At 37.1% G+C, this 14,128-nt stretch overlaps 9 protein-coding genes across 9 annotated transcripts; 4 read left to right on the top strand and 5 right to left on the bottom strand.

Moving 5' to 3' along the window:
* Nucleotides 1-3: 3 nt before the first annotated feature.
* C9374_006703 (uncharacterized protein) lies at nucleotides 4-1,260 on the top strand (the record flags this gene model as incomplete). Its single annotated transcript, XM_044696593.1, has 2 exons — nucleotides 4-783; nucleotides 829-1,260. The coding sequence occupies 2 exons, from the start codon at nucleotides 4-6 to the stop codon at nucleotides 1,258-1,260; spliced, it is 1,212 nt and encodes a 403-aa protein (XP_044546848.1).
* Nucleotides 1,261-1,278: 18 nt separating this feature from the next.
* On the bottom strand, nucleotides 1,279-2,705 carry C9374_006702 (uncharacterized protein; the record flags this gene model as incomplete). Its single annotated transcript, XM_044696592.1, has 3 exons — nucleotides 1,279-1,815; nucleotides 1,870-2,149; nucleotides 2,197-2,705. 3 exons carry the CDS (start codon nucleotides 2,703-2,705, stop codon nucleotides 1,279-1,281), a joined length of 1,326 nt encoding a protein of 441 aa, XP_044546847.1.
* Nucleotides 2,706-3,181: 476 nt separating this feature from the next.
* C9374_006701 (uncharacterized protein) lies at nucleotides 3,182-3,547 on the top strand (the record flags this gene model as incomplete). The annotated part of the gene is made up of 1 exon (XM_044696591.1): nucleotides 3,182-3,547. The coding sequence occupies one exon, from the start codon at nucleotides 3,182-3,184 to the stop codon at nucleotides 3,545-3,547; it is 366 nt and encodes a 121-aa protein (XP_044546846.1).
* Nucleotides 3,548-3,749: 202 nt separating this feature from the next.
* On the bottom strand, nucleotides 3,750-4,313 carry C9374_006700 (uncharacterized protein; the record flags this gene model as incomplete). The annotated part of the gene is made up of 1 exon (XM_044696590.1): nucleotides 3,750-4,313. The coding sequence occupies one exon, from the start codon at nucleotides 4,311-4,313 to the stop codon at nucleotides 3,750-3,752; it is 564 nt and encodes a 187-aa protein (XP_044546845.1).
* Nucleotides 4,314-4,667: 354 nt separating this feature from the next.
* Nucleotides 4,668-5,591, bottom strand: C9374_006699 (uncharacterized protein; the record flags this gene model as incomplete). Its single annotated transcript, XM_044696587.1, has 1 exon — nucleotides 4,668-5,591. The coding sequence occupies one exon, from the start codon at nucleotides 5,589-5,591 to the stop codon at nucleotides 4,668-4,670; it is 924 nt and encodes a 307-aa protein (XP_044546844.1).
* Nucleotides 5,592-5,709: 118 nt separating this feature from the next.
* Nucleotides 5,710-7,253, bottom strand: C9374_006698 (uncharacterized protein; the record flags this gene model as incomplete). Its single annotated transcript, XM_044696586.1, has 3 exons — nucleotides 5,710-6,437; nucleotides 6,499-6,819; nucleotides 6,866-7,253. The coding sequence occupies 3 exons, from the start codon at nucleotides 7,251-7,253 to the stop codon at nucleotides 5,710-5,712; spliced, it is 1,437 nt and encodes a 478-aa protein (XP_044546843.1).
* A 537-nt stretch (nucleotides 7,254-7,790) lies between these two features.
* C9374_006697 (uncharacterized protein) lies at nucleotides 7,791-10,445 on the top strand (the record flags this gene model as incomplete). Its single annotated transcript, XM_044696585.1, has 1 exon — nucleotides 7,791-10,445. One exon carries the CDS (start codon nucleotides 7,791-7,793, stop codon nucleotides 10,443-10,445), a length of 2,655 nt encoding a protein of 884 aa, XP_044546842.1.
* A 238-nt stretch (nucleotides 10,446-10,683) lies between these two features.
* C9374_006696 (uncharacterized protein) lies at nucleotides 10,684-12,030 on the top strand (the record flags this gene model as incomplete). The annotated part of the gene is made up of 2 exons (XM_044696584.1): nucleotides 10,684-10,711; nucleotides 10,775-12,030. 2 exons carry the CDS (start codon nucleotides 10,684-10,686, stop codon nucleotides 12,028-12,030), a joined length of 1,284 nt encoding a protein of 427 aa, XP_044546841.1.
* Nucleotides 12,031-12,191: 161 nt separating this feature from the next.
* C9374_006695 (uncharacterized protein) lies at nucleotides 12,192-13,994 on the bottom strand (the record flags this gene model as incomplete). Its single annotated transcript, XM_044696583.1, has 1 exon — nucleotides 12,192-13,994. One exon carries the CDS (start codon nucleotides 13,992-13,994, stop codon nucleotides 12,192-12,194), a length of 1,803 nt encoding a protein of 600 aa, XP_044546840.1.
* Nucleotides 13,995-14,128: the final 134 nt, after the last annotated feature.

The raw sequence follows: 14,128 nt of genomic DNA, 5'->3' as shown, positions 1-14,128 counted from the left end.
AAAATGAAGCAATTTCATCCTTCGGAACCTGTTTCATCGTCGGTCATGCTGATGATGAATGAAGCATCATCATCCACTCCAACTTCACCGATCATGAATGAGGAAAATAATATTGCAGGAATTTCAGCAACATCAAAATTATCTTCTCAAAACATTCCGATGAATAATACTGCCCACACGACGAGTGGTGGTTATGAGCACTTATCGATTGCAGAAATAGACCGTATGATTGAACACTTCAACAAGCAGATTTCATATCTTGAAAAAAAGAAGGAAAGAATGATCGTCAAATCCATAACAATACTTAACTCTCAACATAACAATCGACATTTACAAGATTCTATTTGGGATCAAATTACATACTTGTGTCGTTGTGGAATGAAAGCTGCTTTCTCGGATCATCAATTTTGTAGATTGCTTTTGGTGGAGTTTGTTGAAATTGTTTTAACTTTGACTGTGGTTTTGTTTGGTGTAGTGTGTTTTTGGCGAGGAATTTGGGAATTATCTGAGCACTACATTAGCGTGGATCATATCACGGATAAAAATAAGCAAATACTCTATAGAGGATGGGTTTCTCTTTTTATTGGAGCTGGAATTTCGTTTATTACACAATTAGGATCCGTCTTAATGAATAGATTTGGAGTTTTAAATTTATTGATTTCGACCTATGAGCATGATTCCAAAATGGAAATGGCTGAAAAGACCTTTGAGAATGTTTCACATGATATTGAGCAAGTTGTTGACGTTTCATCACCTTCAGAATCTGTATTTCCAACGAGTATGGTAAGTTTGGTCTTGATGATTGTGTCTTGATAACCAAAAAAGAAGAGAAGAACAAGTCACAAAGAAGAAGCTCAATTTTTCAAGGGTCAACCAAATATGGACTACTCCAAGCAATCAAGTAGCATGAGCCACCAATCCAATAACATGTGGATCACAGTATCCATGAAATTTTACACATACATTGTGGCAATATCGATTATTTTGTGCTGGAAAGGTTCGTGGATGATTATGGATGCCTATTTTGAAAAGTGGTGGGGAGAAGAACATATGTTCGTAATTAATTGGGCGTCTCACATCTTTGCTGCTTTGGTTCTAATTTGGATGGGCACATTTAGAAGTGTATTGTCGCCTGCTTCTATGGACAAGGATAAGCACTTTGACTCTATCATTGTTTCCAAATGGGCTGGCATGTCACGAGCTCTAACAAAGGATTGGGTTCAAGGTTGGAGTTTTAACAAGTATCGAACAAACGCTTAATGAATTAGAACTAACAGTTTAATCGTCGTTCAGATTATTGAATACAGCTGATGACGATGAACTATTCCTTAAAATTCCTTTGACCATTGTATCAAAACTTTTTGCATCTTTTCCTTCCACTATATCCTCTGCATTGCTCAACACTATTTGAGCTCTAGAATCTTTGACCATTTGATACGGATGTAATACATACGATCGAATCACATTGCCTGCAAATTGGTTAGATTCAGATTCTGCTTTCGCGATTTCTTTCATTTCTTTTACCTTTTTTGCTTGTTCAATATTTTGCAATCGAGCTCGTAATTGATTGAGAGCCTGATCCTTATTTTGATGTTGTGAGCGTGATGCAATACACTGTACTTGAATTCCAGTAGGTATATGTGTCAATCGTATGCCACTTTCAGTTTTGTTAGCATGTTGACCACCTGCGGTGGCTGCCCGAATTGTTTCATACTTTAAATCCTTTTCTGGAATGTTATGAAACATTGAATTTACGTCCTGACTATCGGCTGTAGGATAAACCCTCACTGCACTAAATGAAGTATGTCGCTTGTGCTATCGATGTGTTAACAATAGTAAAATAGAAAAGACATGTCATCCACTACCTACTGCAGCATCAAATGGAGAAAGTCTCACTAATCGATGAACACCTTGTTCAGATTTCAGGTATCCGTAAGCATATTTTCCAGTAACTTGTATGAGAGCACTTCGAATTCCAACCTCTTTGTACGAAATATCTTCCAAAGCAGCTTCAAAGGATGACAACTCTGAATTCTTTAACCAGTTCAAATACATTTTCAATAACATTTGGGACCAATCTGATGCATCCTCTCCGCCAGCTCCTGTGTGAATTTCCAAAAAACAATCTTTGATGTCTTGAGGGTCAATCCTATTAATTATTGAGTTGATGCTTGAAAAGTAATTTTTCCAACATACATTAATGACTCTAGCTCTCTCTGCTCTAATTTTTTTAGCAGCTCTTCCATAGATTGCTGAATATGTACAACCATCTCCATATCATTTTCAGTGACAGCCAATTTTAACAACTCCTCACTGTTATCAATTTCAGAATTTGTATTTAATAAAAAATTTAATTTCTCTTCCAAAATATTTTGTTTGCAAATTAACTCTTGTGCATTTGGAGAGCTCCAAAAATTAGGGTTTTCCGTAAGTTTTTTAATTTCTTTCAATTCATTGGTAATTTCTTGTTGATTCCATCGTTTGATAATTTCATAATAAATTGTTCGGGAATTATTAATCATTTCCTTGCATGAATTTTGAGCCAATGCATCATCCTGTCTTTGATTTGATTTTAAACAATAATGAAAATTCCGAGTCGTTAACGACATGCTCAATCCAAGCCATAACGGGTGGTACTGATGAGAGAGATGAGAACCCGTGGCGAGCAAATGATGAGAAAGTATTGGCGTTCTCAAACATTTCATTTTTTTTGGATCGAACTCGTTGCAACCTTGTGTTTGAGTTTATTATTTAGTCCTTCGATGTTTCTAAGAACTACATTGAGGGATTGTATATGAGAAAAAGATATCGAAGAGGTGTTGAAATTGGTTAGGCTGTCAAACCAAGTTTGAATGTGTTTTTAAGACATCTTAAGGTTTTACAAAAACAGAAATTGTCAAAAACGAGTAAAAGATAAAATCATGTACATTCTGCTTCACCGACTGTACATTACCTACACACTTTTACGAACCATGTTTCTATTGATCGTCTTTAACCAATTTCCTTTTTCGAAAAAACTTCATTCCAATAAAGGTGCCTCCTATTGAGAGTCGTCTAGATAGAAAACAGTGAATTTCCAAATTCATCGACTCATGTTTCCCAGTATAAAAACATGACCATTATCCCCTGCTTTCATGAAACAACAAACAAAATACTTCAATATTTAATATTTGGTTTTAAAATGTTCAAAATCATCCTTGTTCTTGCATGCTTGGTTCTTGCATTCACAGTATCCTTCACCCATGCTCAATTCGGTAATGCTTACAATGGTGCCTATGGATATCAAGGTGGTGCTGGATCGAATTATGGTGTGGCAGGTGGTAATTACAACAGTTATGGACAAAACACCATGGCTTATAGTAATCAAGTAGCTGCAACCAACTATCAACCATATGCTGCCTATGGATCGTATTATACTGGTCCAACTGCTTATGGTAGTAATTTCGGTAGTGCTTATTCCATGCCATTCTTTGGTGGTTTTGGTGGCTTTGGTGTTCCATACTATGGATATGGTGGTTTGTGGAGACGAGGAGGATTCTGGTGTTAAAAAATTTGAATTCTCTTCAGAAATAAGGTGAGAGGGTGTGTTTGATTTTCTAAAGTTCGTGCATGTTTTCATCAATGTGAATTCTCTATTGAAGTGGATCGAGTTAAATGTCACAACACCACTTGTGAAATAATAAAAAATTGTGTTTTTGAAATTTAACAGTTCGCGAATGTGATTAGTGCTTTCCCAAAGTTTGCCACTGCTACTTGAAAACGTTCAAACAGGTTTTGCAAGCAACGAGTAACACTCCAGTGTACTCATTGAGACAAACTCCAACAATGACACTTTGAAAGTTCATTGTTCTCAAAAGCGTGGTACCAGACGAGTCGTGTATTTGAATTTCGTTTTGAACACTCGTCAGGATGATACCTGTGACTCTGTCATAGATTAAAGAAGAAATCACAGGAAAGCGCTCTGATGATGTTATCACACATTTCAAGCTCGTATCTTCAATTCCTTCTTGAGAAAATTTTCCAATGATATTCGCACGAGAAATCAATAAATTTCCATCATTGGGTGGATCCATTACAATTGCATGAAGTGGGAAAAAAGGAATATAAATTCTATGCAATACAGTTCCATGATGGTAATCCAATGTTATAATTCTTTCTTGTTCACCAATCATTAGGGCTCTATTTCCATCAGCGAGTGTTAATACTCGACGATTAATAAGGGTCGCATTCTTTGTGAATTTATCACGATATGTCCATAGTAGTGTGAGAACCTTCTTGGATTTGTGATGTCCTTTTGATTTGATTCTGTTCATATTCAATTTCAATTTTCGAATGACACCACAAGAACGTGCATGGTCATTTGATTATATTCATAGATGAGAGCAATTCGATTTTTGTGATCTATGGCGAGGGAGTGAGGTTGAAAATTGATTGTGTATTCATTTTGGAGTGTTCCATGCAATGCTCGAAAACCAATGCTTCGTTTTGGGAAATGCACTTGTTTGACAAAATATTCGAAATTTTCGGTATCTGTAAACTCGAATGCTGAATACACGGATGGAAATGTCGCAAAGTTGGGGAAGCTGTTGTGATTTGTAAACCACAATGTCTACAGGGAGGTTTTCACACATTTTTTGATTATAGAAATTTTCAAAAATTCAACACTCTCATACCATGTCTGTAATTGTGCTGTTGTTTTCTTCAAGAACCAGTTGTTGTTGTTGCTGTGTTGGCTTTCGTTTGAGAGAAATTAAGCTTGTTACGTAGGAAACTTGAAGTATTGCAAACAGAACGTCAAAGAGACACAAATAGATGACAAATAATGTTGGATGAGAGTCAAACATTCTGTTGGAGGTAGTATGAGAATCAACACTTTGAATCGTTGCTCCTTCTGTTTGAGTACGAGTTTCTCCCAAATTTTCAACAAATCTTGTCTCTCGGGTACCATGAACTGTGACAGAATTATCTTTCGTTGAAAAAACTCCAATTTTCAATGGTTCTTCTGAGTAGTGACGATTCACATCTCTTTCAAAAAAGTCAATGAGTACAAATGAATCACCATTATTGGTTACTTGCATGACTCGAGAATAATATGTTGCATTGGACAAGTAATTGGATACATGAATATACACAATTGGTAATAATGTAATGATGATCAATATTAATTTCTTCACCAATGTCATATCTTTAAATATTCTTCCTAGAATTGTGGGCTTTCCATATGAATAAACAAAACTGTAATGATACATGAAACTTTGAACCAATCTCAAAATTAAAACAAATATAGAATAGTCGAGAAAATACGAATAAATTCCTTGAATGACTAATAATTGATAGGTAAACACACATGATTGATATAATTGTTTCCGATAATTATTGGGTGTGCTTGTTGAGACGTTGAGAAGTGCAGGCTGTTGTTGGGAAAGGCCTGAGGGTGTGCTGTCTGTGGTTGTTGATGATCGATGAGTGATAAATTGTGAAAGAAGGGTGGATTGATCCTCTGTATGCGTTGGGGTTGCTATCGGAGAGTCATTTTGATTTGAGAAGGAAGATTCTATTTGAATTTCCTCTTGCTGTTGACGTTCTGACATTTTTTGCTATTTAACAAAACTAAATTTATTGAATTTGCATACAAGTTGAGTTTGCTCTCAACCATATTTTTCTTGTTACGATAATTATTATCAGCATCAAATAATTATCATTTCAAAACTATGCATCTTCAGAGTCACTAGTTTGAACTTCAGCTCTTTCTAATTGCTTAGCTGTTGTCTTGTCGGTCACACGGTCGTAGGCATCTTTTGATGTGCTGGCTCCTGTGAAGAAAGGAAGGAAATATTCTTGATCTAGCTTAACAATTATGGACTCTTCTTCTTGTACTAATAGTTCTGAAGATGAGGAAACGTCTGTGGGCTCATTCAAAAATGGAATGTCTGACATGGTATACACTTTTCTAATGAAAGGAGACATTCCACCACCAAATACTAGAATAGATAGTAATACAATGACTAGAGTTGTGGTTACAATGGTGTTTTTGTACTGAGTTTCAGTAAGACTCATCGCCAAAGCTAAAGATATCACTCCTCGCATGCCACACCAGGTCAAAATTACTTGTGCCTTTTTACTTATATTGGCACTGAAGAAAGTATTCAACAGATAGGATATTGGAACAATGTTGGCAATTCTGCCTAAAATGCAAAGTATAATGGCCAATACAATCATTCCAAAGTGAAATCTGTGATTATAAGTGAATGTAGCAAGTCCCAAATAGAGAAAGACGATGGTTTCACAAATATAGGAAAACATCATTAAAGCATGGTCAATGGTAATTTGTGTTCTCTTGCTTAAATTGAGTCGTGTGTAGTGACTGCTAATAATAGAGCTCGAAAGCAGAGACAAAATTCCAGACAGCTCCAAGCCTTCAGCCAACACATAGGGTACTATTAACAATTGGGTTTTTGTTGATGACAATTCAAATAATAATAATTCAATCATACATACCATAACATGTGATAACCATCAATGTGAGTTCTAACGATGGATACTTGTAGAAATGAAAGTATTTGAAAATTAAAGCTGAAAGAAGGGCAACTAAGACTCCAATAATTAGAGACCCAAAGAATGAGAGCAGTAAATGATTCATGAAAGAAATTGCAGAAGCAGAGAAAGAAATATTTGCAGAAGATGGAAATCTAGCATATGTGTCAAAAGACCTGAACAGCAACATGGCGGCTACATCATTCAATGTACTTTCTCCAAAAATTAGCATGGAAATTTTGGCAGTTTTTCTCTCTCCTAAATCTTCCTTAATTCCATTAAAAACTGTTGACAAGATATATTTCAAGGACACGTTCAAATGTCTACGTACCAGTAAGGGCTGCAATAGGGTCAACGCTTGATATTAAACTAGCAAAAGCAAAGGAGTCAATCCATGGAACAATTCCGAAAATTCCAATTCCAACACCAATGACTATGGTGGAGATAATTGTGCCAGCCACTGCATACCATAGTATGCTGATAATATTACCGAAAAAGTTTCCCTTCGAAAGATTGTATCCGCTCTCAAAAATGATTGGTGGCAACAAAAACAAAAAGAAAAAGTCGCTTTCGAGTTTAAATGTAGCCGCACCTGCCATTCCCCATTGTCGAATAATTAATCCCATTATCATTCCGATGACTATTACAACAATACTGTCTGGTAAAATATTAATTTTAAATTCCAGAAAAACATAGGTACTAAATATTATTACAAGCATGGTGAAAGTGATGAGTAACACGTTCACAGATTCCTGTCTATTTTCATTATTATTTACAACAACAGGAGCTTCAATCGTTTTGTTTGGCGAGCCTAATTCTTGACTAAAAACACACGCCACTTGTCCGAACGGGTTCCATGTGGATATTAATATTATTCCCATTATTATGAAGATTCCTAGCTTTTCCGAAGGCCGTGATGAACGCAGCCTTGATGAATATTTTGTATGGAACGGCATTGCAGCCGGTGCATGCTTGAACATTTTTTAATTTAAATATTTATAACACACTAGGCTTGTTTCAAATAGTAAGGAGTGAGGTTTGCATATATCCATGCCGTATAGTCAAATCTTGTTCTCTCGCATCTCTCATTCAAATTTTTTAAAGTTTAGAGATGACAATAACTTCCGCCCAAAAACTACAGTTACGAATTATCGCCCGAATATTTAAAAAAAATCATTTGCTCTCTCTTCCAAAACTTTCTCTCCAACTCTTGCCGAACAGAAGATTAGTGCCGAGAAAAGATCCCACTGTTTATCATGGCGTCGGAAGTTGCTGAGCAAATTGTGCCCTCTTTCAATGAGGGAGCTGGAAGCAAAAGTATTCTACAACAGGAGGATGAACTGGATTGGGGAGCTTTAATGTCTCCGAACGGTCTCGAACATGAATTGATGAGCTATTCTCCATTGAAAAAGTTGTTATCTGCAATAATCAAAAAGGTGTCATCCCATGACAATCGATTTTCGCAAATGAACGAAAAGTTAGAAAATGCGAATGCATTCGCAAAAGATTTGAACGATCGATTGAACAATGTAACGGAGCTCGTCTCAGCTTCAGATCAGAAAATTGACAAAGTGTTGGAGGAGCAAGCAAATATCAAAGAAATGATTATGAAAAAAGAAAACACATCAACTGATATCAATTTGTTGGAAGAAAAACATAATGATTCTGAAAAAAAACTTATGGAGCAAATAATGAAAGTTGAGAAGGAGCTTGAGGGAATGAGGAACGACATCAAAGTATTGAACGAAAAGCATCAAGATTCGATTAATAACTTGGATAAGGTTGTCTCTAGAAAAATGAAAGAATTGGAAAACGTAAAACCCCAATCATCATCTCCTCCAAAGCCTCTTGAAAGAACCAACAGCAAACAAACCTCTATTAACAAGGATGTTGTTGCTACCAGTCGGTCCTCCACTCCGCGCAACCAGAATGAGAGGCCTAACAGCTCAACAGCTCGAAATAACCAAGTTGCAAATAGGACAGATACTCCCGAAAGTCAATCAAGTACTCCTACCAGCTTACTGTCTACCCTTAAAGATCTAAACGTAGTCTCGAAACCTAATGAAGAAAAAACAGTGCAGCTTTTTGATGCAGGCAGCGACGATGACGCATCTACTATACAATCCGTCATTCTGTCTCTTCCAAAGCATGGAAAACTAGCTCAATTTGTTGACACTCAATCCAATCAATCGGGCACTGACAACGAAGAAACGAATACCTCAACCAAATCTGTTATCAATTTTGCTCCTGCTGCAGTTGTTGACCCAAGCCACCGTATTAATGTTGCAACAGAAGCAAATGTTCAGGACGTTGTTGACCCATTTGTGTACAATGTATATGATGTCAAAAACGATGTTGACAGAGCTCATGTTTCCCGTGTTAAAGGAGTGTTGGTAACTCAGCTGAACGATTTACAAAGAGAGTTGGAAATTGCAAAGTCTAAAGAGAGCGACGATATCAATAAGGTGTTGGATGAAATGAGAAATATTCGTGAACAAGTGGAATCAATTGATAGAAAGCTTCAAGCTGCAGACAGGCTAAAACAAAAGAAAAAAACTTCTAGGACATCCACTCCGTCAGAACGAAACAGGAGTGCGTCCCAAGAGCCAATCGAAGACAGAGAAGGATTGCTATCGGTTGATCTGGAGCAAGGAAGAAATGTCATGGTTTACATACCAAAGAACGACCAAAGTAATGCAGTGAGCGATTCAATCAACGAGTTATTGGGTAAAATAGATTATCTGGAAAACAAGCTCGCAGAAACAAATGACCGAATTGCAGCTTTGGAGAACAGGTCCCCAACTCCATTAGACGTCAACCATTCAACTCCAATTCAAGCACAAGAAACATCTTCTTCTCCTGCTGTACAAACATCGAATACTCTCGACACTGAAGAAGAAGGAGCAACTCTAAAGGATTTGAAAAAGTTGGAAAAGAAAATTATGTACTACATCACAACCCATGATATGGCTGGAGATTTGAACAACCAAGTGCAAGAGATTCAAAAGCAGCTAGAATCTCTCGAAGCAAAGCTTGACCAGAAATGTGACGCCTTAACAACGCCATCGTATCAACAATTCAAGGACATAGAGGATATGGTTCTGCGAAAAGTAGATAGAGATGAATTTCATTCGATCGTTGAAAAACTTAAGGCTGAAACAGACAAGGCAACCAATCAAAGACCATTATCACCAGAGGATAAAAGTGACAAGATGCTCAAGTTTGAAGGTACATTTGATCAGTCAGACTTGAAACGAATACGGGACTCGATTAACACACTTGCTGCTCAAGTGCAACAACTCACCAAAATGAAAGCAGACAAAATTGAAGTATTTAAGGAGCTCAGTGAAAAAAAGGAAGCCATCGACAGGTTAGACCAAACAAAATCTGATGCAAATATTGTGGCAAGAAAGGCTGAACGAGAATATGTAGATTCGTTGTTTAACAAGATGAAGAAAGACCTTGAAAATATGATTGGACTAACAAATTCTCACACCGCTGACATGCTAGCAAAGGATTTGGAGTTTTTAAAGAAGCTCATTGAGGACAAGGCAGACATTGATGAATTGAAACGAATTAAGGACTTCTTAACTCAATCGTTTGACACGAAAGTCGACAAGGATGGAGAGGGACTGGCATCTAGTCAAGCGTTTAAATGCCTTTCTTGCAATCGAGCCATGAAAGGTATGAAGCTAAAACCCAATGCTTTGAACTTTGACAACTTTGTGAGTCATTTACCTCCTCCTAAACCAAAGGTAAACCCAAGAAAGCAATTCCTTAGTGAATCTCTGAATGCAAAGTCCTCCGTTCAAATACCTTCTTCGGTGTTGGACACATCTCAACGGTTTGGTAGATCCAGTGTTGAGCATTTACCTGAACTGAGAAAGAGTAGCACTAACAATAGTCAGTAATTGTAAATAAATACGAAACAACAACAAGACGATCGATTGGATATTTCTGTTTATGAAGCAGGACGTGACACGCGTAAAGAGGTACAAGCGTTAAATCATCTTTTTAAATCGACCACTGAAAATCAAATCAATAACCCTTTGAAAATAGGCCTCAACCACAAGTCGATCAATTGCTTCATCCTTGACAGGAGACATTTTGTACAGCTCTCTCAACAATAGAGACAACCCACCACAAAAAATGCAACAACGAAGGCACAATGATTTAGGTACGTCTTTAGGATTCATTTCATCGGAATTTCATCATTACACTATCATTTCTTCAAAAACAGAAGATGATGCTTACGAATTGGAGAGGTCCATTTCCATGGCCAATATTACTGTTGAAAATCAATATGCAAGACAAATGGAAGAAGTGGAGCGAGGCAATTACTCTCCGACGTTTGTTTTTAAACCTCAACAACATTATCAAAAGCATTACTTTCCAACAACTCCCATTCCAACCACACCACTCCTTCATGCTGCTGCAGAAAAACCAATCTCATCCTTCCTAAAATCAGCTTTTGATTTGGCCCAAATAGTATTCGGAATTTATATTTCATTTATGATCATGTCTTCATATCAAGAACAAATTACACGAACACCCTACGGAGGAGGTGAAGTCTTACATTCTTCCTCATCAACCCATCATCATACGACCACTACTACCAGTTCCGATGCTGAATTTTTCAATTTTCCTCTATTTCTAGTGTTCTTGCAATGTGCCTTGAATGCAATTGTGGTGTTTTTAAAGTTGAGATGGCATCCAAGCGAGAATGGAAGACATTCCAATGTTCCTCAGCTTTATTTCATTGCAGCATCTTTTGCGTATGTGATAGCAACAAGTTCTAGTAATGCTGCATTACTCTATGTTAATTATCCAACACAAGTGTTGGCTAAAAGTTGCAAGATGATTCCTGTTATGGTGATGGGCATGTTAGTGGCTAGAAAAAAGTATGAAATTTCGAGAATTGTTGCAGTGGTAATGACAACAATCGGAATTTCAATATTTATGATTGATAGATTTGGACATAAACATTCACATGATGGACCACATGACAATAATTTCTGGGGATTGATTTTGTTAGTGGTTTCACTAGCTGCAGATGGATTTACCAATTCTATTCAAGATTTGATGAAAAATTTTAAGGATAAGCCCACTGGAGATGAGCTTATGCTCTATATGAATTGTTATGCTGCTGGTTTTGTTGGCTTGGCAATGTTTTTTTATGACCAATTTTTTCCAGCTGTTTCATTTTGTATGAAACATACAGAAATTATTAATCACATCATTGTTTTCTGCGTTGCAATGACGGTGGGTCAGTACTTCATATTTTGGTGCATTTCCGCCTATGGAACACTGGAATTGTCAATCATTACAACAACACGCAAATTCTTTACTATTTTGTGGAGTGTGTTCAGATTTGGCCATGAAATGAGCTTCGTTCAATGGTTTGGTGTGTTGATTGTTTTTGTAGGGTTGATGTACGATATTGTGCTGTCTGCAAGAAAGGGGCACAAGAAACCTCATCAGATAAAAGAGAATTAACATCACAATTTTGGAGCATATATGGCCTTAATATTTTACCATCAATTTCTGAAAATTTAGAATTTATTGTTGGAAATGCACGAAAACAAACAAAATTTATGTTACAAACATGGGTGTTTAATGTGGAAAAAGCTTTGTGATTTTAGTACTACTTTACAATGTTATTCGTTACTCTCTAGCAATGCAGTTTTTTGTGAGAGTTGTGATTGGCGAAATAATCTGAGAGTTTCCATGGTTTTTGCATACTTTTCCTTGGGATCTGCCAACATGTGATCTTCAGCAAGTTTGGACTCGTCTTCTTCGTGGTCAGGAGGGGTAGACACTGTGTTTTCCTCATGCTTATCTTGATCCTGAACTCTACCTTCTGATACCTGTGCGTCTTCATCAGCATCTATGGCGTATAGCTTGATTAATTCATTAATTTGTTCTTCTGTGAGATGAGTAGCACTCGAATCAACGCGATCTTCTGCATCTCCAAAGTAAGGATCATCTTCTTTTTGTTGAATACAGCCAGCACTTCGTTTTTGATACAATGCAGAAAGCAAATTTTCTCTTGTTTTTTCTTTCTTTTCCAAGAATTCTAATCCTTGCTTATACAATCGCTCTCCAAAGGGCCCGTCTCGCTTTAGGTTAGATGCTTTAATAGTGATGTTTGGGTTGTGGAGAGCTTTTTCCATTTTGATAAACGACTCAATAAACTTTCGCTTTTTGTGGTTTTTGATGAATTCCCATTCATAATTTCTTTCAAACACATCAGTTGATTGTTGGAAAGATGTGTTGGTGCCTTGTTTTTTAATGCTTTTCTCAGCAATTTTTCTTGATCTTGTGCTTAACGCTGGCTTGAATGTGCATGGTTCAAGATGCTCTTGATCTACTGCAGTCTTTAGAGATTCTAATTTTTGTTTTCTCTCTTCGCTCCAATGCAACAACAGATTTACGTCTCGGTTCAATTTTTGCGACTTTTTTGTGATTTCTGGCTTGAATTTTAGCTCATTGCCCATAAGCTTCGAAACTTCTTCCTTCTTCTTTTCAATATTCTTTTGTTTTTCTTGCAAAAACGTATTGACACGTTCATCTAAACTACTGTTACTCACTAACAGTCTGGATCTTTCGTTAATTGATGGCTGAAAAGTGTTTTGTTTGCTGTACTCTTCTTCTCTCTCACTTCTTATTTTTTCAATCTTTTTCGCTTTCTTTTCATATGGCCTGTTCAATCTTTGAGCTAGTTCTGCCCACTTTTCATCAGTGAAAGGTTCTCTTTTTGGAGGTACTGCTTGAATTTCGCTGTTGATTTTGTTCAGCACGTTCACTGTTTGTTCAGCATCTTCTTCCAAGGTTAGGTGTTCTCGGAACGCAGAGATTGAACGCTGCATTCTAGATTTAATGCTTGGCGCAACTGAATCCCACACAGGTCCAAGTACTGTATCGTTAGATGTGATATCTGGTTTAGAATGGTTCTCAAGGTAGCTTTTGAAATCTCTAACACTTCTTGTTGGGCTGTACGTTGGCCTCTTGGAAAAGCCAATCTTGCTCATGCTAGACATTAATCTCAGCTCGGAATCATTCAAGCTCTTCTTTGGATCAATATCTGCTTCTGTGAGAAGCTTTGCCAGTTGAGTTACAGAAGCCTCAAACTCATGATCTCCAATTTCAGGAATCTCGGAATGAACGTCATCAAAACTGCTGGAGGTAAGGTTTGTAATCTTCTTGGCAAATTCCTCATCAGAAAGCTCTTTAATGCTCTTGAGCCCCAGGTGTTTGAAAAGGTCGTCTTGACTCTGCTGAACGGAATTGAAAACTTTTCCTTCATCATGGTCCAGCGTCGGGCTTCTTTGTAAAATGGGTGAAATTGAATTGATGTCGTTTGAAGCTTTGAGAGGAAGCTCCCCTTCTGACTCGTAATTCCTCACCTTGGACAAAGCGTTATTACGAACGCTGAGTTTAAGCAATTCGTTCTCACTCATGATGTGAAGGAAGGATGGTGAGGGTGCCTGATGAGAGTGATTAAGGATTTTTTTTTGGAGACCATGATCATACGTTACAATTATCCTCTTCTTCGTTTGAAACGGCCAAATGAGTTGTGTGAGGAGTAATGAGA

This window comes from Naegleria lovaniensis, assembly GCF_003324165.1.
Source record: "Naegleria lovaniensis strain ATCC 30569 chromosome Unknown tig028, whole genome shotgun sequence".
In the NCBI taxonomy this organism is placed as follows: domain Eukaryota; phylum Heterolobosea; class Eutetramitea; order Acrasida; family Naegleriidae; genus Naegleria; species Naegleria lovaniensis.
Note: the sequence above shows the minus strand (reverse complement) of the source record. Positions and strands in the feature narration are given on the sequence as shown.